The sequence below is a fragment of the Triticum aestivum genome, chromosome 4B (assembly GCF_018294505.1).
Source record: "Triticum aestivum cultivar Chinese Spring chromosome 4B, IWGSC CS RefSeq v2.1, whole genome shotgun sequence".
In the NCBI taxonomy this organism is placed as follows: Eukaryota; Viridiplantae; Streptophyta; class Magnoliopsida; order Poales; family Poaceae; genus Triticum; species Triticum aestivum.
Window position 1 is genome coordinate 2,422,228 of NC_057804.1, and position 24,580 is coordinate 2,446,807.

General features: G+C 44.3%; 2 protein-coding genes across 2 annotated transcripts in view; both read left to right on the forward strand.

Moving 5' to 3' along the window:
• The first annotated feature begins 6,957 nt into the window (after window positions 1–6,957).
• Window positions 6,958–10,173, forward strand: LOC123094096 (prostatic spermine-binding protein-like). Its single transcript, XM_044516175.1, has 4 exons — window positions 6,958–6,985; window positions 7,477–7,643; window positions 7,726–7,791; window positions 7,874–10,173. Exons 1-4 carry the CDS (start codon window positions 6,958–6,960, stop codon window positions 8,120–8,122), a joined length of 510 nt encoding a protein of 169 aa, XP_044372110.1. The 3' UTR covers window positions 8,123–10,173.
• Window positions 10,174–20,722: 10,549 nt separating this feature from the next.
• The window catches only part of LOC123094136 (uncharacterized), a 45,972-nt gene continuing 42,114 nt past the window's right edge, over window positions 20,723–24,580 (forward strand). The window contains exons 1-7 of the mRNA XM_044516199.1: window positions 20,723–20,956; window positions 21,069–21,253; window positions 21,377–21,533; window positions 22,264–22,522; window positions 22,675–22,894; window positions 22,994–23,120; window positions 24,108–24,320. Of these exons, the coding sequence (XP_044372134.1) occupies window positions 21,378–21,533; window positions 22,264–22,522; window positions 22,675–22,894; window positions 22,994–23,120; window positions 24,108–24,320 (975 nt within the window). The 5' untranslated portion in view covers window positions 20,723–20,956; window positions 21,069–21,253; window position 21,377. The remainder of the gene's footprint in view (window positions 20,957–21,068; window positions 21,254–21,376; window positions 21,534–22,263; window positions 22,523–22,674; window positions 22,895–22,993; window positions 23,121–24,107; window positions 24,321–24,580) is intronic.

Consider the following 24,580-nt stretch of genomic DNA (forward strand, 5'->3'; position numbering starts at 1 on the left):
CACATGTTCAGATTCCAAGGTGCATTAAATCATTGAATGCAAGAATTAAGAGAAAATTGACCAATGCATGTAATTTATGCATGCATGCATTGCAATTAATGCATTGGTAAACATACTTTTTTGAGGGAAACAAGAGCATTAATTGGGTGCTTTTGCAAACTCCAAAAGGTATTCCACCACTCACCGTCTATCTTGGTTGGTGAGATTTTTGAATTGAGCCTTATAAACTGGAAACGAGGGAGTATTTCTTCATAATTTTTAGAAATATATTATTATTACCTACCAGCTATTGTTTTGTTACACACACAAAGTTTGTCTTCCGCTTACTTACTGGAACTGGCAAACCTTTATCTCAACGGAAAAGATAAAAAAGCAATACATAACCATTCACAGATGAAAAGCTCCTCGACCAGGACCTTATTTTTTTGTACTCTTTCTTGGGTACCACCTGCCATGACGGAAGCAACCCATCCCAGTTTCTTTTTAAGGAGAGATATGATGTTCAAATCGTTAGAGGACTGTATTCATGGAATTGAATTGAGATGACTCAGAAAATCGCAAGGCCCAGGCTGAGAAAACTCGTAGATCTATAACCCATTATTAGGTAAAGAAAAATCATGTACTCTTTTTTTGTGAGTTTTTAAATAAGTTTCTCATCGAAGGTTTTTGCAAGACAATATGAGTACAGCTGTGCGTATATGTAATATGTCATTGAATTAAAATGGTGGGTCATGTGTTGTTCATGCGTGCGTGCAAACTTGGAAGGCGAGAGATATACATGCAGAGTAAAGAAAGGCGGGAAATGGATGCAAACTTGGAAGGTGGGAAATGGAAAGCCTGCCTACATATGACTGATGACTGATACAGAAGGGCCAACCAATATATACAATAGTGTGTGGTATTGTATTTGGCTGCCGCCAATGAGTCCATTAATTTTCTAAATACTAGCGTTCCATGTAACATGGGCTTCTATATATTATCATCTAATAATCTAATGCACTACGCTATTCATGTTTGAGGCGACAGATATGTAAATTAACTAATTTGAAAATATGTGAATGGAGTTGACCATGGACTCTACTAGCTAGCTAGTGAGGTTGTCCTAAGCATCATTTGCTCCATACTCTTAGATCATGTTTAGCTACAAATAATTACGCTCGTAATCAAAGAGCACAAATTGAAATTTGGCAACGAGATTGCTTGGCAGCTGGTACATCTGGAATTGAGAATTACAATGCAGATTCTAGGAGAGAAAATAGAACTAAACGATTCATTGAAAATAATGAGTGACTTAAATTATGTTGAAATAGGATGCATTGGGATAACACTTGCACAATCCCTCCTTGTCAAAAAGCACAAAGCGTTCTACGGAGCTTCTATTTCAAGGGAAAGAGGCATGGTGGAGATAATCGAGAGTACTAGTAGTATTATTTTCTACTGCTAGGCTGTTGAGGAAAAAAGAGGCTCGCCACATCAACAGACGGTCACCTGCGCTCCTCGTGGACACATGTACCGAAGCATGTTGCCAGCTCAAGGATCATAGAGAACGACGAAAAAACTATGAACATCAAAAATAGGAGACTGCTACCAGCTCTTGCCAAAAGCAACTATCCCTGGTCCGCCCTCCTCTGCCAAAAAGGCCAGAACCATCGATTCCCACATCCACCTTCCCTTGCCAAGATAGTATATATATATGTATGGGAGGGAAAGCAATTCATCCAAGAAAACACAGCAACCAAAAAAGGCGGAGAACTGGGCTGCAAAACAGTGTATACAGGAGCAACAAAAGAACCCACGAAAAGAAGGTTCAAAAATTTCCTACCATATCTGAACTTTGGAATAGATTCCTCATTACAGAAGACCTGCTTTGCTGGTCTTGCCTGTGTACCCTCCCCCGAGATAAATCTTGTGATTTTTGCATGTTATTGCCCTATGGAAGTTTTTAAGTATATTTCGCCAATTCCTTGATAAACCAAATCATGTGCTGGCAGTTTTCTCTCTCCCCAACTTGACCATTCTTTTGCACCCGATGGCTGCAAAAATACCACAAAAACTTGAGTGAATAGCATAAAACTGCGGTAATTTGGGCCACGGTTCCAAACAACTACATTTTTTGAAAAATTTCTAATACCTACCACTTGTGGGTTAGGTGTTTATAAAACCACTAGTTGTTATCTGGTTAAAATTTAATCATGTTTATGATAGTTTTGGCCCACATTCAATGGATAACGTCGCATAAAAGTTAATTCCGTTAGCTTTTACTGTTGGGTTGGACGTCTGATAGATGGGGCCCACATGTCAGTATCCATGAAATCCCCCAGCTCCTTTACAACTTCAAAAATAGGTCCTCTTTTCTACAAATAACCCCTGAAAACATTTTAAAAAAGCAATATGGACCGTAGAAACATTTTTTTAATGGAGTTGGACCCCTGAAAACATTTCTTAAAAAGCATTATGGTCCATATGAATATTTTAAAAATGCAATCAGGTTCTCTGGTCGCACGCATGCCATTGGAAATGTGGTCGCGCGCCATTGACTTATCTCTCTTCCTCCAGACGCATGCATGTAATCCTCTTCTCCTTCCCCCGGTCGCACACACAGAGGATGTCTACGGGGTCACTCAGGCCAAAGCTGCCACCCTTCACGTAGGCCGCTGGTTCCTGCTCCACCAGCCAACACCACCTCAACCATTAGCAATTGTCCTGGACAGAGAGACTGGAAGAGCGCCGCACGCCACCTCCCGACGCCATAGTTCCAGTGATGCTGCTCCTTCGTGCCGCTGCTGCTACTGCCCCACCCATCAGACGCCCAACCTAACGATCAAATCTAACGGAATTGAGTTCTATGCCACGTCACTGTTTAGATGTGGGCCACTGTTGTCATAAACACGATTAAATTTAACCATATAAGAATTTTTTTTCTTAATAGTGAACCACACAAGTAGTAGGTATTAGATTTTTTAAAGTAGTAATTTTTGGAACACTATATGCATGCTTGAATTGGGGTGCCGTGTAGCAAACGATCTTGATGGAGAGAGAGGTGCGGGGGCCGTGATCCAATGTCGGTGCAGGCGGGCGTGATAGGTCGATGGGTGGTGTGCAATGCAAATCAATCTATAGATCGGAGAAACAAAAAGAACACTGATCAATTGAGCGGTGAGAGAGAAAAGCCTCAATTAATGGACCAAAAAAGACTTCAATGTAGCTGATCAATACGATTGGCGGACAAGCCCTAGCTACGGGTTGTGCATCCACAATGGAGATCAACCTTCTCGGGGATGGCATGGCGTGCAAGCTGTGCTGGAGCTAGGTCAGTGACTTGCAGCAGATACCACGTGTGAGGATTAGTGAGGAGATTGGTGGAATTGTTGTTATATTGCTGAGCACGGTGGGCGAGTATATATTGTTTACATGTCTTGAAGGACAAGAAACCATAGTAGAGGCAAGATAATAGAGAGGTACGAAACCTATACTACCAAATACACATTTTTTTTTTTGACGAAACGCTGTCGGAGCAGCTTTTCTTTTTCATTTATAAGAGGAAAGGTGTTACAAGTATGTGGTCGGAGCAGGCCGCTATACATCAACTATGCCAACAGCCGGCAACCCAGCAACATATATCAGCACATAATTCAGTCTGGCTCTCGAGGTCTGTCCAAAAACAGCTGAAACCTATGACGCCCAGCCTGGTTCCATATCCTAAATTCATCAATCATCAAGTTGAAGACCGCACTGACGGTGGACGCCTTGCATTGGAAAATCCGGGCATTCCTCTCGCACCACGTGAACCACCAGATTGCCACTACCAGACCGCCCCAGCCCTTTGAGTTGGTCAGGTTAGCGTTCACCACGTTGGACTCCCACCAGTCAGCAAGGCTGGTTGTCGCCGCCGTCGGCGCAAGAGTGGTGGGGAGGTTGCAGCGGTTGAGCATCAGACTCCATAGAGCTTGGGTGTAGGAGCAGCGTGCTAGGAGGTGATCAACACACTCGTCCGCCGCCCGGCAGAGAGAAACAAATTGGGTCGTGCGGCCATCCTCTTTTCTGCAGGTTATCCGCTGTAAGACATTTTCCTAGGATCGCAAGCCAAGCGAAAATTCTGCATTTTAGCGGAGCATCAGCCGCCCATATGTGTCGCTGACCGGCGAGGCGAGTACACCCCTCGAACTGCACGGCATATGCAGTGGCCGAAGAGTAGGCGCCATTCGGCGTCCATCTCCAGATCACTGAGTCGGGAGTTCCCAGCAGCAAGTGCACATCAGCAACCGCCTCCCAGAGCTTTGTGTATTGGATAATAGCTGCTGGCGTAAGAGGGCGACGCAGGTGTCTGATCCAACGGCCATCTTGTCTTAGGTGACTAGTCAACTACTTTCAAATAGGTTTAGGCAATTATATATTGATTGGTTTTATAAACTTTGTGTGCTTTACAGTGCTATTGAAGTTGTTATCAATGTAAACTCATTTGTTTTGTATTAGTTCATACCACCTTCCGATATAAGACCAATATTCATTTTGTAAGTTGTCCTATTTTGCTTGCTTAAGAACTGAGAACAAATTCTATTTAAAAAGGTAAATGGTGCATTTATGGTATACTTCAGTTATGTTCTTATGGCAGCCATTTCGTGTTGGAGCTCAAATGGATAGGAAAAAGAACCTCCTGATATAATTTTTCGAGAAGGCATAGTTTGCCCTCCTCTTCCACTCTCGGTGAAATCGGCATCATCGTTTGCTTCTTTCCCCTCTCCACTTGCATCTGCCTTTCTCCTGATGCATCAAGTACAAATGACAGTGGCGGTGGTTGCCTCTGCGACGGCGGCGCGTACGCGCACACGCCCTTCCGTGGGGAGGCGATCTAGATGTGGGTGGTACACATGCAACAGTTGCGGTGCCGGCCATGATGACAGTTCGTGCACACTTGTCGGTGGGAGAAGAGGCGCTCCGGATGCTAGTGCCCCAGGCAAGAGAGCGATTATGGGTCATGGCGGTGCCGGCCCTCTTCGTTGGTCATACAACATGGTCGTATGTGGTCAGATCCATTGAGGGCTTGATTGGGCGACGAAGGTGGCCTCCGCTAGTCATATTAAGAGCGATAATTGATTTACGTGATCAAGCACATGGCCATTAATTCTACTGCTAGGTCTCTATCTTCGCTATATAAATCTGTCAGCCGGGCAAGGCATTTGATAAGCATTTCTGCGAGAAGTAGCAAACCAACTGCGAAATATGTAGAGCACTCCCTAGTTACTTAGTTAGGCTCTCCAGATAATTTACACGCACTCGCAGCCATTTTTTTTCTTCCTTCGGAAACATGCAAAATTTAATCTCAACGTAGGGATGAATTGCAATACCCTTTTGGTATACCTTAGTCAGGACTGCGAGGTATTAGGAAAGCACCTAGTTCTGGATCAAATTGAGTCATCAGTGTCGAAACCGTAAATTGCTAGAGCTGCCGCATCACTGGCGACATGTCGGCAATTGGCGTCATGCTGGTCTCCTCCTCCCCATCATCCTCTTTTCTGATGACTCCTCCCTAGATCCATTCATTCATGAAGCCCTTTCCCAGCCTCCTGTTTTCTCTCTATCTGTGAGGAACCTTGTTACTGTGGAGTCAACACTAGAAGGGGGGTTAGCTGGAGCTTTCCCTGACCAAGTGTTAACTGACGAGAAGGCGTCAGTTAAAGAATCTGAAGAATCAATTTCAAAAACAGAGGTGAAAACAGAAACTGAGTGGCTGGGGTCTGAGAAGTTTGCTGGTCAAGCGAGGACTGTGTTGGGATGAGAATACTTGGCAAGGAAGAACTCTGCTCACCTGCTCTTTCTTTCTTTAGTTCCCATCTCAAATTCTCCTTGTCTAGTGTTGCACTACGATAGGAAACCAGGTTCTGAAATTGGAAGCACTACGATAGGAGGAAAAAAAAATTAGACAGCTAGACTTGGGCACAATGTAGCTTGGAATGTTTTGGATGAAGTATATGGGGGTACGTCAGCCAAAGGAAAAGTCACAGGGTGGTCCAAAAGTAGTTCAACACATTCATTATCTCATTCTATTTATGATAGCTGCAGAATAGTATAAATGCACCTACACAGCTTACTAGACATCTGTGTGACCCTATAGACAGTGGGACAACTCAATATTCTACGCACAAGCTAGAAAATTCAAGCTCACAAAAGAAGTCAGGGAGAGAACTTCCAAAGTGAGTTAGCTAGGCAGAGCAAGTAGTTCATATCTATACATTGTTAAGCAACTTGATGAGATTGAGTACGTGCGCACTAAGAGTGTAGGACTGTGACGCATGGGCAACACGAAAGAAAGTGCTTCGGTACACCCCCCCCCCCCCTCCCCAAAACAAAACGTAGAAGGGCAGAAAGGTCATACGGAAGAAACGTATACTCACCTCGTATTTTAGACGTACAATCCCAGTCATACGAATACACGTGAGTAAGAAGAAAAAAAACTTGAACGACCACTCCATCGATCCCGCCTACCGCCCAACTAGAGGAAAGAAAAACCGCAGATCGATTAGGCCTGCCGCACGGCGATCACGCGGCTACTGATCTGGATCGTCGCTGGTGGGCTGAGGAGTGGAAAACCGCCGTCGCCGGTGGCCGGCCCGGTGTTGGACGTCGCCGTTCTCCGCATGGACGGCCGCATCTAACGATCCCGATCTCCCACGCCGGCGATTCCAACCCCGTCGTCTCCCACGTCGCGGTCGGCGGTTAGGGAAGTGGCCGGCCACGTCTTGGACGTCGACGACTTCCGCAACGACGCCGCGTCCGCCGCCTGTAACCGTCCGGGAGTCCCACGGCGCGTACAACACTCGTCCAAGACACCGACGTTGACCTAACTCGTCCGGCGCCGCGGATCCGTCAGGTACTCCCACTTGTGGATTGGTCGTCTTCCACGTCGCCGCCGTCTTGAATCAGGCCGCAGGCCCGTGCCTGAAGGCCCCATCAGCGTTGATGGATGACATCGACACCACCGCTGAAGGTTTGTCACCAGCACTGCAACTTCTTTGGGGGTGGGGGGATCAGAGGGATGTTCAAAAAATAATAATGTTTGGTACTTTGTTCTTCACCTGAAGTTTAGTGTTACAAATTTCCTCATTGTCCACTTTCGGTTCAGTCCCCACTAGGAATTATTGTGGTCTTCAACTGTGTTCAGATGTACAACGGTGGTGCTGTACTTGCCATTCATCACTAGATGGATGTTTGTGTTCAGTTACACTGCACGCTCGCCATTCAGGTGGTGGTTCTAGAGTGGTTTAAATTGTGTTTGGTACGAAGAAAACAAATAAATTCTAGTTCTACATAAATCCCAATGCTCTCTCTGCTTCAGTTTTGTTTCTTGCACTGGCCAAAGATTGGATCTCTACTAAGCTTCCAGTTCCTGTTCCTGCCGTATGGTAGAATTTAACGTGGGATAATGTGTTTTTCAATTATGTGCAGTGTTGGTAGTAACGTGTGTTTAAATGGATGAAGAAACCTCATTTACGGCCGATGATAATGGTAGAAATGATGTCGGTCGGACCGATAACGATCATAGTAATGAAGAAGATGACAACAGCGATAACGATTCATGGTCATCATATGATATCTTACCTTCAGAGGATTTTTCAAATAATGAACATGGTGCAGACAGTGAAAACGTAAGTGAAGTCTATTTGATTCTAGTTTTCAATTGGCAGAGTACCATATGTGTAATAATTTGTCTGTGTTTTTAATTAACAGGAAGATGTGGACGTTGGGAATGAGCAAAATAATTTTGAGGAATCGTGGGCCGATAACTTGAGCCAGGTTTGTTCAAACATTTTGTACCGCACGCGGTAGTTTGTAATAGATCATAAACATTGACATAGTTTCATATGTAATTTTGCAGGAGGGTTCAGATGGTCCCGATAGTGGTGACGACGAAGCAGAGCTGGACATTGAGGAGGCTCAATACCAGCAGCGCGTGTTGGAGACACGTTGGAAGGTCATGGCTATGACTTTTCGGTCACAAGGGGATGCATATATATTCTACAACAGGCACGCCAAAGAACATGGGTTCAACATCAGGAGAGAGAAGGTGAAACGAGGGAAGGGTGCTTCAGGACTAATATGGTTCAGGCGGTTTTTTCTGCTCTAGGGGAGGGAGAAGGCAGAGGAAATTCATAACCATGGAGGGTCGCACCCGCAGGCTTAGACCCGAGACTTGATGCGAGTGCGGTGCACAGATGGTGGTGAAATTGGACAGGGCACGAGGAGTTTGGTTCATCGCGTCATTTGTAGATGATCACAACCATGCGATGGCTCGACCCGATGAGGTTCCTTTTTTGTGGTCACACAGATGGATTGGAGATGGCACGAGGGCAGAGATACTGGCTATGCAAGGGGCTGGAACCAGGAAGCATATAATTGTGGACAACTTCATCAGTAGGTACGGTTCGTATGACAAATGCGGACTTATTAGGCGGGACGTGTACAATCTTTGCTGCAGAGAGAAGATGAAGCTCATAGCAAAGGGTGATGCTGAGACGGCAGTGGGCATTATGAGGAGCAGAAAGGCGAAGGACCCAGACTTCTTCTTCGAGTACGAGCTAGATAAGGAAGGGCGGTTGAAGTGTATGTTCTGGTGCGATGCACAGTCGCGGAGGGACTATCAGGACTACGGAGATGTGGTCGTGTTTGACAGCACGTATAAGATGAACAGATATGGTATGACGTTCGTCCCCTTCGTCGGTGTTAATAACCACCGTTGCACAACAGTTTTTGGGTGCGCCATTGTTTCCGACGAGAACGAAGCGACGTATGTGTGGCTGCTCCATACTTTTATGAGGGAAAACTGTCAGCAGAAGCCAAAGTCAATTATCACAGACGGTGGCGCTGCAATGCTCCGAGCGATTCGGAGTGTCCTTTCAGATGTGCTCCATCATATTTGCTCGTGGCATATCGAGAAAAATATGCAGAGGCACCTACCTTACAAGTCACTAGATGAGTTTAGATCGCTCCTGTACTATGCCACCTCTGAAGAGAACTTTGAGGAGAGATGGACCGCCTTTGTCAATAAATGGAAGACGGATAAAACTAAAGAGTGGCTGAGGAGGATGTATAGGAAGAGGAGACTATGGGCAGCATCATATCTTTCGGATGGCTTTTTTCTTGGTATGCGTAGTAACCAGAGGAGCGAAAGCCTCAACTCCTCCCTTCACCTTCACCTTCACCTCGACTATGGTATGACCATAGTTGATTTGGTAGTGCATTATGAGAACTGCATAGTTCGCCTCCGTGAGAACGAGGCGAATGATGATTGTGAGGCCAATCAGAAAGTACCACCGGCGGTTACTGAATATAAGGACATTGAGGAGCATGCTGCCAAAGTATTCACTCCTGCTAATTTCTACATTCTGCAAAATGATTTGAAGTAGATGGGAGAACTGGAGATATTTGAGATGCTGGTGGGAATTAAGCGCCAGACCTTCATCGTCACATGGCAGAATAACCACAAGTTCAGGTATAATGTTCTGTATGAACCAGGTAACTCAGAAGAAACCTTATCATGCACGTGTCGCGGGATGGTTCGGAAAGAGCTGCCTTGCAAACATATTCTCTTTGTTTTGCATCATCTTAAATTGTCTGAAATACCAAAGTGTTGTGTCCTCCATCGGTTGTCGAAAGATGCGAGAGATGGGTTGCCAGCGCAATGCAAGAGTGATCTTTTTGGTTGGGGTTGGTCTGGGCCAGTCAAGTTAGCATAAAATCAGCAGAAGCTGCTCATGTTGCAGCAAATGATCCCTTCTTGTTTGATGAATTGATGAAGTGCCTAGACGGTATAATAGCAAGGAAGAAGATCCCGGAAGAGGAACTCATAGGATGCAGAAGGTGTGCTCTAATTGCGAAGCAGGCAATTCAAGCGGAAGAAGGTGCAGCAGGTATACGTGATCCTGAGAAAGTTTCGACGAACGGTGCACCTAAGAAAGGCCGGTCAAAGGGTGGCCCTGACGTTATGAAAAATGGTAGACCTAAAGATTTTAGAGAGAAGAAAAGTGGTCCATTGTGCAGTCTTTGTAATTTACCAGGTCATAACAAGGCGACATGTAGTCTAAACGAGAAGTAAGTTTTACATTCTTATTTCAGTTATGTTGTGTGTTCGGTTTTACCAACTATATTTTCTCACACGCGTTCTTTATATTTCTTTCAGGTACCGGGTGTAGAGAAGTGGCTTCGATCCTGGGAAGAAGAAAACTGGTTGCACGAGTCATGTTGGAAGTTGTTATTTATTTATGTGAACATGTGTCCGGCGCCAGAAAACTTAATAAGTGTTTTGTTTATGTTTCTCAAAATAATTATGTGAACATCTATCGTATGTACTGAATTATGATTGTCAACATATTTATGTGGACATCTATCCTATGTAGTGAATTAATTGCCATGATTTCTGTAATGTTTCGTGTGAAGGAGTTCACAGTTTTAACATGCTGTATTCTCATTTTTTTTGTTCACTGTACTGTATATGTGCTATTTAAATCATGTTGTATTCTCATATTTTGTTTGTTCACTGTACTGTATATGTGTTGTTTAAAGGAAAAAAGTGAAAAAAAAGCCCGACCAGCAAGCTGGACCCGCCAGTAGGTATATTTTTTCACACAAATCAAGCACAACAGTGCGAGTCGGGTGGTGAAATCGACCACTACGGGCCTAGCAGCGAGGTCCAACGGGGCAGGATGGATATGTAACAGAGGAGTTCGACTGCTATGCCGCGCCCGGCTATTTAAACAGGTCGAGCCCCCCCCCCCCCCCCCCCCCCCCGCTTTCGAGGTGGTACTAAACCAGTGACCAGGCGCGGCGCGCGCGGGGGGCAGGGGCGACCGCGCGGGTGGACTATGGGCCGCCCTAGTTGGCGTAGGCCCCTGTGGCGCCCGACGCCCCGGGCTGCAACTGGGAACCCGACGGCTCCCGGGCCTCTGTGTAAACCGGCGGAGGCGATGTCCCGTGGAGCCAGCCCGGAATCGGAGATGGTGACGATGGGAACCGGACCTACTGGATCGGAAGACCGCCTGGCGCGGACCGGCCCAGGCTAGGGCTGGGCGGTGGCGGCGGAACCTGCACTGTGGCCGCCGGGAGGGACGGCGAGGCGGTGGGTGGCGCGGCCCAGGCCGGCCACTGCGGGCCCTGGGCGGCTGCTGGCGCCGCGGGTGGCGCCGTGAGCGCTGCGTCGGCCACGGGGGCCAGGGCGACGTGGAAGCGGCCAACGATGGCCGCGGGGACGGAGTAGGCCGGCCACTGTAGGCCTTGGGCGGCTGCTGGCGGCGCGGGTGGCGCCGCGAGCACTGGCGTCGGCCACTGGGGCCAGGGCGGCGTGGAAGCGGCCGGCGATGGTAGCGCCGGGTAACCCCCGGCGATGGCCGCGGGGACGGAGTACCACGGCAGTGCCGGCTGGCCCGAGGGTATAGCCGGCGGTGGCGGCCCGTACGGGCTAGCCAAATAGAGACGGATGCCCTGGACCGCGATCACCAGGTCATTGAGCATGCCGGCCATGGCCTCTTGGGAAAACTGGTTCGGGATGGGGGGAGGAGTTGGCGGCAAATTGTGTACGGGTGGCGGTGGCTGGCCCTGGCTCGGCGTTCTGCCGGGGGCGGGGGCGATCGGTGCCGACGGGAGGGTGAGCGAGGCCGTGGCGCTCGGCGGTAAGGCGGCCTCGATGGTGGAGTTGGTGGCAGCGGCGGTGGGGGTGCTGGTGGGCAGCGGCGGCGGTGGTGGGGTTGACATGGTCGAAACCCAGGTAGCTGATACCAAGGTGTTAGGAGCTAGGGTTCTGCCCGGTCTTGGCCGTAGGCAGTAGGGGAAGGAGGGGGCTGGGCGTGGCGATGAGCGGCCGCGCTGGCGGCTGGGCGCCGTCGCAGGAGAGGAAGATGGCGGCGGTAGTGCAAGAGGCAGGGGCGGCTAGGGTTCCGGCTCCTCTGGGAGCCAGGCAATAGAGATAATCTTCTTATTGCTTAATTCCAAAAGGAGTCTTACAACCTATATTTATAACCTAGATAACTTGCATAAGAATTAACGTAAGATAACTTGTGGGCTAAGATTGCCCGGTGGGCCTCTACGGCCGTAACACCTCCATTTCGGCTTCGAAGAAGTGGCCGTACGTGACGCAACATTGGTTTGGTGTCCGATTTCGTTCGACTCCGCCAACCGGCTCCGAAGAAGTGGCCGTACGTGACGCAACATTGGTTTGGTGTCCGATTTCGTTCAAACCTTGCGTGATGGCCTACGTTGGGCGTGCCCACATGTGTGCACACTTTCTTGCACTTGCATGCATGCGATCACGTACACCATGTGATACCAGCACGGTTTCGGTCCACCGAAGGGGTTCCGAAGTACTTTTTTTTTGAGTCCGCCAACTGGCCCCAAACTTTTCCCACACGTTGGCATCATCATCGGCATCACGCACGCCAGTTTGCATATTTTTCCAATGCTCGATGCATTTTCTATGATTTTTCCGGTGAAAAAGCCCCCAAACAGTGGCCGGACGTGACGCAACGTTGGTTTGGTGTCCGATTTCATTCAAACCGTGCGTGGTGGCCTATGTTGGCCGTGCCCATATGTGTGCACACTTTCATGCACTTGCATGCATGCGATCACGTACACCATGTGACACCAGCACAGTTTGGGTCTACCGAAGGGGGTTCTGAAGTACTTTTTTTTCGAGTCCGCCAACCGGCCCAAACTTTTTCCACACGCTAGCATCATCATCGCCATCACGCACGCCAGTTTGCATATTTTTCCAACGCTCGATGCATTTTCTATGATTTTTTCGGTGAAAAAGCCCCCAAACAGTGGCCGGACATGACGCAACGTTGGTTTGGTGTTTCGATTTTGTTCAAACCTTGCATGGTGGCCTACGTTGGCCGTTCCCACATGTGTGCACACTTTCGTGCACTTTCATGCATGCGATCACGTACATCATGTGAAACCAACACGGTTTCGATCCACTGGAGGGGGTTCCGAAGTACTTTTTTTTTTCGAGTCCGCCAACCGGCCCCAAACTTTTTCCACACGCTGGCATCAATATCGTCATCACGCACGCTAATTAGCATATTTTTCCGACGCTCGATGCGTTTTCTACATTTTTCCCGGTGAAAAAGCCCCGAAACAATGGCCGAACGTGACGCAACGTTGGTTTGGTGTCCGATTTCGTTCAAACCTTGCGTGGTGGCCTACGTTGGCCGTGCCCACATGTGTGCACAGTTTCGTGCACTTGCATGCATGCGATCACGTAGACCTTGTGCAACCAACAACGTATCGATCTGTCAGAGAGGGGTTCCGAAGTACTTTTTTTTTCATCTTCGCCAAATGACCCGAAACTTTTTCCACTCGTTGGCATCACCATCGGCATCACGCACGCCAGTATGCATATTTTTCCCACGCTCAATGCATTTTCTATCATTTTCTCGGTGAAAAAGCCCCGAAATAGTGGCATGACGTGACACAATATTGGTTTGGTGTCTGATTTCGTTCAATCCTTGCGTGGTGGCCTACGTTGGCCGTTCCCACATGTGTGCACACTTTCGTGCGCTTGCATGCGTGCGTTCACGTACACAATGTGATACCAGCACGGTTTCGATCTACCAGAGGGGGTTCCGAAGTACTTTTTTTTTTACTCCGCCGACTGGCCCCAATCTTTTTCTACAAGTAGGTGTCACCATTTTTTATGAACTATTTTGAAATTCGATAAACTTTTTTCTCAAAACTAATTAATTTTTCATTCAATTCAATGAAATTTTTTAAAATTTGTTGAACTTTTTGCATTTTTTTTCAAAAATCCATGAACTCTTTTCAATTTCGACGAACTTTTTTTAAAATTCGATGAATTATTTATCAATTTTTATGAACTTTTTTCCAGTTTGATGAACTTTTTTCAGAATTAATCCAGTATTGAGAGAGAGCTATCCAGGACTAGCCTGAGGGGGCTACGACAGAGTGGGTGCCATGTGCCCGTGAAATGTGCAGTGGGGTACACCTTTTCTTTCTTTTTTTCCTTTTTGTTTGTTTTGTTTTCTGTTCTTTCTATTCTTTAAAATATGTGTAGGATTTTAAAAAAAGTTTTAATTTATCAAAAAATCATGATTTATTAAAATAGTTCCTTTAAAAAAATGTTTGGAATTTCAAAAAATATTCATAAGTTTTTAAAAGTTTCCGGTTTTGAAAAATACAACTGATTCCTTCTATTCTTCTTCCATAGATGAAACGAAGCAAATCGGTCCAAGGAGGATGAGTAACCGTACAATTATTAGACCACCGGCGTGGTACCTATAGCATTACTCTTTTGGATGTATCCTAATGATGGGCTTGAGGACCCACTAGTGGGTTTTTTCTTCGCGGACCTTAACCTTGGCAGTGGATTTCTCAACAACAACAAAAAACATTGGCAGCAGTACACGTCAGTTTATATATTTAATTACCATTTGGTGAAAACATATTCTGCAAGAGAGGTTCAAAGCTCAACCAATCTGATGACACTTTTGCTTCGGTACAACCCCCCCCCCCCCCCCCTAATACAAGGATGGCCGAGATCGCACGATACCTTTTCATAATCAGGGGCACGATCGACATATTTAGAAAAGTCTTCCCCACCTCCCCCGGCTGGTACGTATAGATATTAATGTCCTTGCCAGCATACTACTCCCTTACCTGGGTTATTCGGTTGGACCATATGAAACTATTGAGTAGGATGTGGTGCTGACTGACGAATCGGGCCAGAGGATTCTTCTGAACAGAGTAGTGTTCACAACCCAGGGTGTATTTGGTATCAATTTGATATTAATATATTCCCTTAATCAAAAAAGACATTGCCTCGAACCTTCCTGATACCCACCTCTCCGCTTGATGCCCTCAATGACCCGCGGCAAATACCCACCACCAGAGCTGCTTTCGCCCACAGCTTCACATTGGATCGGATAGAGTTCTATCGAAGGTGGACAATGAGCAAAGCGGAAAATTGGTGGTACCGGCAAATCCTTAGCCGCTTGTTTCCGTCTTAAGATTCATGTGACACTGTGCACAGTGGTGGAGCTGGAAGTAGATTATTCGGCCCATGGGCTGGTTGTATTAGGAGCAGGTGCTGCAAAGCAAGGCGGGCCATGGCAATGTAGCCTTGTTGAAGCTCCGCAAGTGACTGTGCAGTATAAAAGGAGAATTATTTTGCTTCAGAAATTGATAGTCATACGACCTACAAATACGGGACATGTGTCCCATTAAAGTTACTTTTCGTCACATTTGATACACGGGCTTGCATGCATGTGCTGCCCATTCTCTTTCTTCTCTCTCAAAAACAAATTGAACAATTTTTCATATTTGCTTTCTTCAATTATTCATATCTCTTAAACCAAAATTCTGATTTCAATTTTTTATATATATTTGAACTCATGATGAAGAGACCTTTAAAACAAGACCGACCATGAATATATTTTGAATGAGTTAATTTTTTTTCAAAATCACAACAACCTATTTCACTCATTTTCCAATAATATATTCAGTCCTTAAGAATAATATTTTATAATAACATATTCCACTCATTTTCAATGTAACATATTTCACTCATTTCATAATAATGTATTCTCGCATTTTAAAACCGATTTCACTTATTTCAAAAGAGATTTCACTAATTTCATGTATCATGTTTCACTCCTTTCAGTAAAGATTTCATAATAACATGTTTCACCCATTTCATAATAACATATTTCACTTATTTTAAAACTGATTTCACACTTTTCATAACATATTTCATTCATTTAATGTAGCATATTTCAGTCGATTTATTCATTTCAAAAATATTTCATAATAACTTATTTCACACATTTCATATTAAAATATTTCACTCACTTCAAAAATAATGTATTGATAACCTATTTCACTCATTCCAAAATAATCAGTTTCACAAGTTGACATTCCAGTCATTCCAAATAATCAGTTTCACAAAAAAGACATCTATTTCAATTGCACATTTTAGAAAATAACATATTTAACTCTGTTGAAATAAAACTGTTACATATTTAAAAAAATAATTACACAAATTAACATTTCAGTTTCATATTTGGGGTAAGTAGGTTTTCGGTGAAATATGTTGGTTTCATGTTTTCTATTGAAATAAGATTTGTATCAGATTTTTCTAGTGAAATAGGTTTGTTTCTAATATGGAATGTAAAATGTCGAAAATTAAACGTGTTTCAAATGTATCCAGGTTTGATCCTGTTTTAAAAGTCTTGGCGCAAGGGTTCAAATATATACGAAATCAGAAACAGAAATTTTGTTCAAGGGATATGAATCATCCAAATTATGATTTTTTTAAATGATGGTTTAGTGAGACAGAGAGAGAGGGAGAGATAGAGAGAGAGAGAGAGAGAGAGAGAGAGAGTGCGCTTGAGTGAGAAAACAATAGAAATATATGTACCATGCATGTGTCCTTTTTCTGACTGGTAGTACACGCCTAGTGATTTGACTCTGGAATACGTAAAAGGTGAAATGTGCAATACATACACATACAAACGCAGTGGCCTCAGTCGCACAAATCTCAAAGAACATGAATGGTGGACGATGTACTAGCTGCTGCCGGTACTGCGCAAAATGACTGCAGGGCACGGAGGACCTCGTGCAGAGGCAGTTGGCGCTGTGTTCCGGCAGCGGATGGCCGGAAACAGGACGACCTCGAGCGTCTGAATCAGTGCTGCACTACTGCATTCCATGCCTCCATCCTTGAAGTTTTCAAGGGGAGAGAAGGTATACGTACGTGAGGGCCAAGGAAAATACGGGGTAGTTTGCCTTTTTTTTCTACAGAAAAGAGACATAGGTAAGGGAAATTGATGCTATTCGTTGGATGAAAAATGAATGCCGGGGGAGCACAGACCGGAGCGTTTAGTGGCAGCTGGCAAGCCGCATACCGAATGGGGATCGAGCGCTTATTAGTCGTGTACATATGGGTGCTAAAATTAGGGACTTGCCTATCTGCTGCAGCTGCCTCACCATTCTCTGTCCGCTCGAAGAGCCCATCCAGTTCATTTCCGATGTCCGTCTCCCTTCCTATGTTTTTTGTTTTCGTGTCTAGAGAAGTTAGAGAAAGGGGAGCTCGGCCATGCTCTTGTTTGATGTTTGAATCGCTTCAGGACAATGGATTTCCCGCGTACCTTTAGCTAGAGAAGTTAGAGAAAGGGGGGTTGCAGTTGGACCTGGGGTAGCCGTCAAGTCAATACCTTTAGCTAGACCTGCGACTCAGGTTGTGTACGGCTCTATATGGCCAACCGCTTTCCCCTTTCCTTTTTCCCAAGTGTTTTCAACACGTCAATTGTTTGTACTATGCTTTTTAAAGTTCAAGATAACTTCTTTTTATAGAAAAACTTACAATTTATTCATCAACTGTCAAGGTAGTATAACAAACTCCACTGGTAAAAATTACATCCAGGTCTGTAGGTCATCCAATGACGACTACAAACACTGGAGCGAGCCGAAGACACGCCGTCAACATCCCCTTTATCACCGGAGCTGGGCAAACCTTATTGCGGTAAACAATCGGGAAGTCGTCGTGCTAAGACCACAAAGGATTAGCGCACGAGAACAATAACCATCGCAGATGACGAAAAGCGTTGATCGGATGAATCCAGCCTGTAAACACAGTGACATAGACGAGCGAAGGTCGGATCTACCAAAGACAAACGCCGACCGAGTCCCGCGAAATTCGCCAGATAAACCTCCACATGCCCTCTGACGACACAAGAATCATAACTACGATGGGAAATAGACAACGAGAACCTTATTCCATCTTTGGGGAGCTGCACCGCCTCGTCTTCTTGAGCAGGACACATTTCCTATGAAAGTTCAAAGAAATACCTAAAAACGGGGCCCTCCCCCAGCAAGGACCAACATCAACCACGCCTCGATGGTCCTAAGCCCACAGGAGCCGAGGCAACCCGACAACAGCGCGACAGGAGGCAACGGAAACCCTAGGCTTTTGTGCCATGTGTGTTAGGTGCAAAGGATTAGTAATAGATAAACTCCAACAAGCACTGTTGATATATGACTTAAAACTATTAACTTTTTTCCTTATAATAGCATGCAAACGTTCACCGGCATAGCTTTAGCCACGGCGAGGGCTCATACCGTGTGGTAGGCTATGCGGCTGCCTGCGTGTCCGCATGTGATGCAGACGTGGAATATGTTCACCATGCCGCACTGAGCACCGGTTCACGCTATAGTGGAGTCCACTTTTTTAGGGGTTATATCGAAGGGCGCTTCAGTTTACTTAATGTACCATAGAATTTAGTTGTACTACTATATACATGAAAATTTTACAATACCCTTAAGGTTTTTTTTTTGGCAACAAGGTGCTTTGGTACAATTTGTTGCAATGATGCCATCAGGGGCCTTGGCGGTTGGTATAGCCTATCAGGGGCCTTGGCAGCTGGTATAGCCTATCGTCGTCGGCTCTGACGATAGAAAAAGGGTCATATCCCGATTTTTTTTAACCAGGTTCAGATCTGGCTTAACTTTCATGAAAGGTCAAAACACCGAATTTGGCCCCGCCAAGCCACCAGGCGTGCAGAGCTACGAGAGTGAGAACTGCACATGCGCAGGAGGGGATTCCAACTCCAACGACAGGCCACTCGGTGGTTTCAGAAAACAATCCTTAAACGCTTCGGAACAAAAAAGAGGCCACTACTTTTGTTTGTTTTGTCCGTTGTAGCCTCTAGATCTGCAAACAACACAAGATTAGACAGCTATACTACAGAGATGGTACGAACCTTTATTATCTAAATAAAATGATATATATTGTACCAACGAGACTGGCGTCTGTCCGTTCTGAGCCTTAAGATGCTTTCTGCATTCGCTGATCCATGGCTTTCTTTTGTCCCGAGGATTTTTATAAATTTTTCACATAGTGCTAGCTAGTACGTACTACTCTACTTGCAAAGCTTACTGTTCTACATGGAGTGTAAATTAATAAGCTTACTGTCCCATCAATAAACCAAGAGCGAATCATAGAAAAAGCAAAGACACATGTCAATTCAGGAGAGCTCTCAGGCTCAACACTTCAAATACATGTCGTTGAGGCTAGCTTAGCCGCTATAATATGTAAAAATACTAGTACAATTTGTCTGGTCCTGACAGAAATAATCAAGTGGGTCTTGACAGCCGGTTGAGGTTCGTCAGGGCTCCCCATTCGTCGAAACAATTTGTAATTTTGCTTGCGCCTTGCCTACATGAGCATTCTGGATGCTTGAATTTTTAGATATTTTTTTAAAATTATTTTACTATTTAATTGAAATTACTGTTTGCCTAAGTGTAGATGAGCCTTGGCGCCGTTTTGAATGTTCGTTAGCATAGGCAGCCATGTTACACAGATGCTACGGACGTACTGCCTTTATTATATTTATCTAATACTTCTTCCATCTTTATTTACTCGGCATCTTAGATTTGACTGAATTCAAACTTTATAAAGTTTGAATAAATTTGTAAAAAACAAGATAAACATTTAAAGTAACAAATTTATATGATGTAAAAATGCATGCACTGATGGATCCAAAGATATATATTTGATGGTGCATATGTTAAAATATTTTTCAACAAACTTGTTGAAAGAATATAAAGTTTGAATTTAGATAAATCAAATATGCGGCGTAAATAAAAACGAGGGAGTAAAAAGAGATGCTACTGACGAGCTGCTGGCGTCTTGCCTTCGTTTCTAGCTCTCTTGTCTCAATATCTTTCTATCCTACATTCTTGGCTTTTTTCTTGCCGAGAATCTTGCAATACTTTCACAAAGTATGCCACTACTGGTATGTTACTGTTAAACCTGGAGTGTTTTTTTGGTGGGAGAACATGGAGTCTAAATTAGCTTTACACAAAACCAAGTTGTACCAAGCGAGCTTCTTTCGTAGTCCCTACTAAATTTTCGACAACAAATGTAGTACCAGAACAAAAATATCATTTTTTAGTCTGTAATTTTCTGATCTGCAGCTAGTGGAGTAGTAGAGTGTGAAGTGGCCTCACGTGACAGGGTGTGCTATTCCATGCGCCCTCGTGCAACGCAACAACTTTCACGAAGAGGAAAAGAGCACAGTACAGGGCTTCCCGCTCCGTGTTTTGAAATGGCGAACCGAGGCATATGCTGCGTGCATCACCAACAGGACTATCCCCATAGATCAACACTAGACTTTGTATTTCTTTGTGTATGAGCACCTAAATAAAAGTAATTCCTTAATGAAATAAGTAGTCTTTCTCGCACAACATTGGAGTTCTTTGAAATCGAACTGCCAAAGACGCACGAACTACGAGAGCGAAACCAGCACATGCGCAGGAGGAGATTCAAATTCCAACGACAGGCCACTCGGTGGTTTCACGAAGCTATCCTTAACGCTTCGGAACAAGAAAGGGGCCACTACTTTTGTTTGTTTTGTCCGTTGTTGCCTCTAGATCTGCAATCAACATAAGATTAGACAGCTATACTACACAGATGGTACGAACCTGTATTATCTAAATATAAAAAGATATATACTGTACTAACGAGACTGGTGTCTTGCACTAGTCTCTGGCTCTCTTTGTTGCACCTATTTTATATCATGTGGTACCGCTCCTGTTCGGTCTGAGCCTTGAGATGCTTTCTGCATGCGCTCGTTGTTGGCTTTCGTTTCTTCCCGAGGATTTTCTAAAATTTTCACATAGTGCTGGCTAGTACGTACTACCCTACTTGCAATGGTTACTGTTCCAAATGGAGTGTAAACTAAATTAATCTGCTTTACAAAACCTAGTAGGAGCACCAAAAGAGCTTCTCTCCCTACTTCATTTCCGACAGCAAATGTAGTACTAGAAAAAGGTCATTTTTGGGTAAGCTTTCAGCTCGTCTGCAGCTAGTGGAGTAGAGGGTGAAATGGCATCTCGTGACAGCCAGATCCAGTCCCCGCATTCTTCCACAAGCACAGCGCTCTACTGCTAACAGGTGCGTCCGCATGTTGATCTCCTCTCCCTTGTTTCGCCCCTCTTTTTCCATCGCTTCACCGGTTTCGTTTGGTTCGATTTGCTTTGTGTTTCATTTCCTCCAACCCAACTAGCTTCCGCTCTACGTACGCGTCGTGCTGCACGCTGGGAGTTTAGCCTGTAAACAGAAGAACATCGATCTCCGTGGTCTATTAGGCCACATCATTATTAATTGGTCATCCCCTGCACAAGCGGTTCGAGCCAATTTCTCCTCCGTTGGTTGAAATACAAACGGTGGGCACAGCTCAAGTCTTCGTAGGTATGTATGTTCGTTCTCATAGTTGATTTGATCCAAGTACATTTGTCAGTCCAGTTTTGCAAAGTTATTTATACCTCTAATTTTTGATACGTACATACGTATGGGCTACATGTAATTTATTAGGATGGAGGAGGGACACATGGAACATAATTTACTGGAGAGTATTCTTGACGGAAGCATGCAACCAGAGCATCTACCGTTTGACCTTCTACAGAAGATCACAGATAATTTCTCTAAAGTGCGAAGAATTGGTGATGGTGGGTTCGCGGTGGTCTACAAGGTAAACTTCACTTTTCCAGATGAAATAAGGTTTATACGTCATAAATTTTGACAGGTGCATTCGCTAGCTTTTTTTTAGGGCAGTGCATTCGCTAGCTAGGGGGAGCGCAGGGAGTCGGGGTGCTTTGTATTGGTCTTGGGCTGCTTGTAAAGGCAACTATGTGTAAACAATGGGCTACAAATTGCCTTAAAAAGTTGACTGGGCTGCGAAACGGGCCACCCAGCTGCACCGAGCGGGAACGGGCCGAAATTTGCTTCTCGGCCGAGCCGACTTCACTATTCGGCCGAGCTCAATCGGGTGGAGTTGGAGCGAGTTTCGAGACGAGCTACTATGTGGCGGATTTGATCTTTTGCCCCACTTTACATGGAGTTTGATGATTTACCCCATGTTTGTCTCAATGGCAAGTGGGGTGGGGGGGGGGGGGTGATCAAAGAAGAAAAGTGGGGCAAAAGATCCGGTTTCTCGTAGATGTGCTACACTGCCAAGCCAATTTCTTTGGGCTGTACTACGTTACCAAGTACTTTCTCCGTTTGGAAATACTTGTTGAAGAAATTGATGTATTTACATGTTTACACATATTTTAATTTTAGATACATCATTTTTATTCATTTCTCCTATTAGTATTTCCAGACAGAGGAGTTTAGAAGAACTCTAATCATACCAAATTTTCTCACAAATTGTTGAACTGTACAGTCAACCAACATGTTCTAACATGATCCAGTTTGAACAGGGTGTCCTCCAAAATGAAAAGGAAGTTGCTGTGAAGAGGATTAACAGCAGCAAGACAATCGATGAGACGCTATTTTGTCGGGAGGTCACTAACCTGCTGGGTGTCAACCATGAGAATGTTGTCCGGTTTCTTGGCTACTGTTTCAACACAGTGCGGGAACATCAGAAATATGAGGGAGAGGACATTTACCCTGATAAGAGAGAAATGCTATTATGCTTCGAGTACGTGGACAATGGAAGCCTTGATAACTATATTACAGGTACACACCATCGAATGTGATTGCCACTCTTATCCCTTTTCCCACTTGTACTTTTCAATTAAGGTCCGCAAGTTATACATCGTTCTGTACGAAGTCTTGCGCGAGCTGAAGATACCATGCTCCTTTATTTTGTTTTTTTGTTTTTCCTGCAGATGAATTACGAGGACTTGAATGGAATGACCGATACAATATAATCAAAGGAATATGCAATGGTTTGGAGTATCTTCAGGTGAAAAGGAAAATCGTTCATATGGACTTGAAACCAGCGAATGTACTGTTAGATAATGATATGACGGCCAAGATTACAGATTTTGGGTTATCAAGAAAGATAGAAAATTTACAAACCAAATGTACAAACCACTTCTTTACACGGTAAGAAATTTACTAAAAGAACAAACTACTTTCTTTAACCTTCATTACATTACGTTTTCTATATTCCACTATGCATCAAACCATCTTTTTCTCATGCAGGGGCTACTGCGCACCAGAATACATACTAGGCAAAAAAATAACAATCAAGTGCGATGTGTACAGCCTCGGTGTTATAATACTTGAATTGTTGACAGGACATAGGAATATTCGCAATAATAAGGATAATGTAAGTAACGTTTTGTACCTCTCTGCAGATGGTGCTCTCTCATAGACTTCGACCAAAATATGCCGGCTGCATATGTTAATTAATTAAGGAGCCTTCATTTTGGAACAACTCATTTAAGTATTTTTATTACTTGTTGCAAATAAATAGTGACGATTATAAGTTAGACTGTCAATTCAAATGCACATGATGATGAACATTTAGTTTTATGACAGTCCACATAAATATGCCCCTTGAACTTAGATCCGGCCAGAACACAAATCAGCTTGTGCACAATAATTTATAGTATTTACCTTAATCATCTTAGTATGTTAATTATTCATCTCGTGAGAAAGAAGAATGTATTCTTTCAGTACAGCTAGTTGCAGAACAAACATATGTATAGATCGTTCACAAGCTCATACAACTCCAATTCCGTTCTTGTTTCGAACCATGCAGGGTTTCGTGGTGTAGTTGGTTATCACGTCAGTCTAACAACTCCAATTCCTTGGCTTTATACATTATAACAGCATGAGTAGGTATCAGTCAAAGGAATACAAGTGTATGGGAGCAATCGTGAATGTCAGGCTGTTCATCCGGGGTCTGCCCCAGCCTAATAAAGAATACTGACTAGAGTTAGTTAACAACTGACGTAAAATAGTATTCTTTTCAAATGATGACATGTAAATGTTTCTCAAAAGGTTATACGTTTTAGAAAATGAGATGAAAAATAACATAGCACCCCATCAATTTCCATTTTTTGGGTAAAGAAGAGTTATACTGATTAGCCGAATTGAGATTACATTGCTCGTGCACTTTTCCTTAATTTTCTTTCTATAGCATTTTAAGAATGGCATATTAAACTATTCATGGTGATACAGTTCAATGAAATATTTAAAAAAGATCGTGTATTGAGGTCATAATTATATACTCGCCCTAAGCATATACACATATATACTGGCTGCATTAAATATTTTTTCGTCATTGTATACGAGCTTTGGCCAATGGCAGGTACTTAGAAGATGGAGGCACAGACAGAATAAATCAGGGCAAGCAACACCATTCAGATACCAACAAGTAGCTAAACTCATCGATATTGGGTTACTTTGCACGGAAATTGACCCTTGTAAGAGGCCTTCTATATCAGAAATAATCCATGATATCAATGAATTAGAAAGAACAGATATGCAAATAAGCAATGCCAACGAACCTACCAATGAGCAGGTAAGCTCATTTAATTTAGGCATGTACTGTTTAGCCATGCACTGTTTCATCGCTTCACCCATTGTTCTTAGATATCATGAAACAAAATAAGGCTCAGTTTGTGGTTGAGTACACACCTCTTGGGTCTTGATACAAAGTGCGGGGGCAGATGCAGATGCATTATTCCGTTAAGCGACCATATGAGAGCAAGTGGCATCCCATATAGCCTCTCCCTCTGCTCTGTCTTCTTTACTTTCTACAAGGATATAACACCGCGCCAT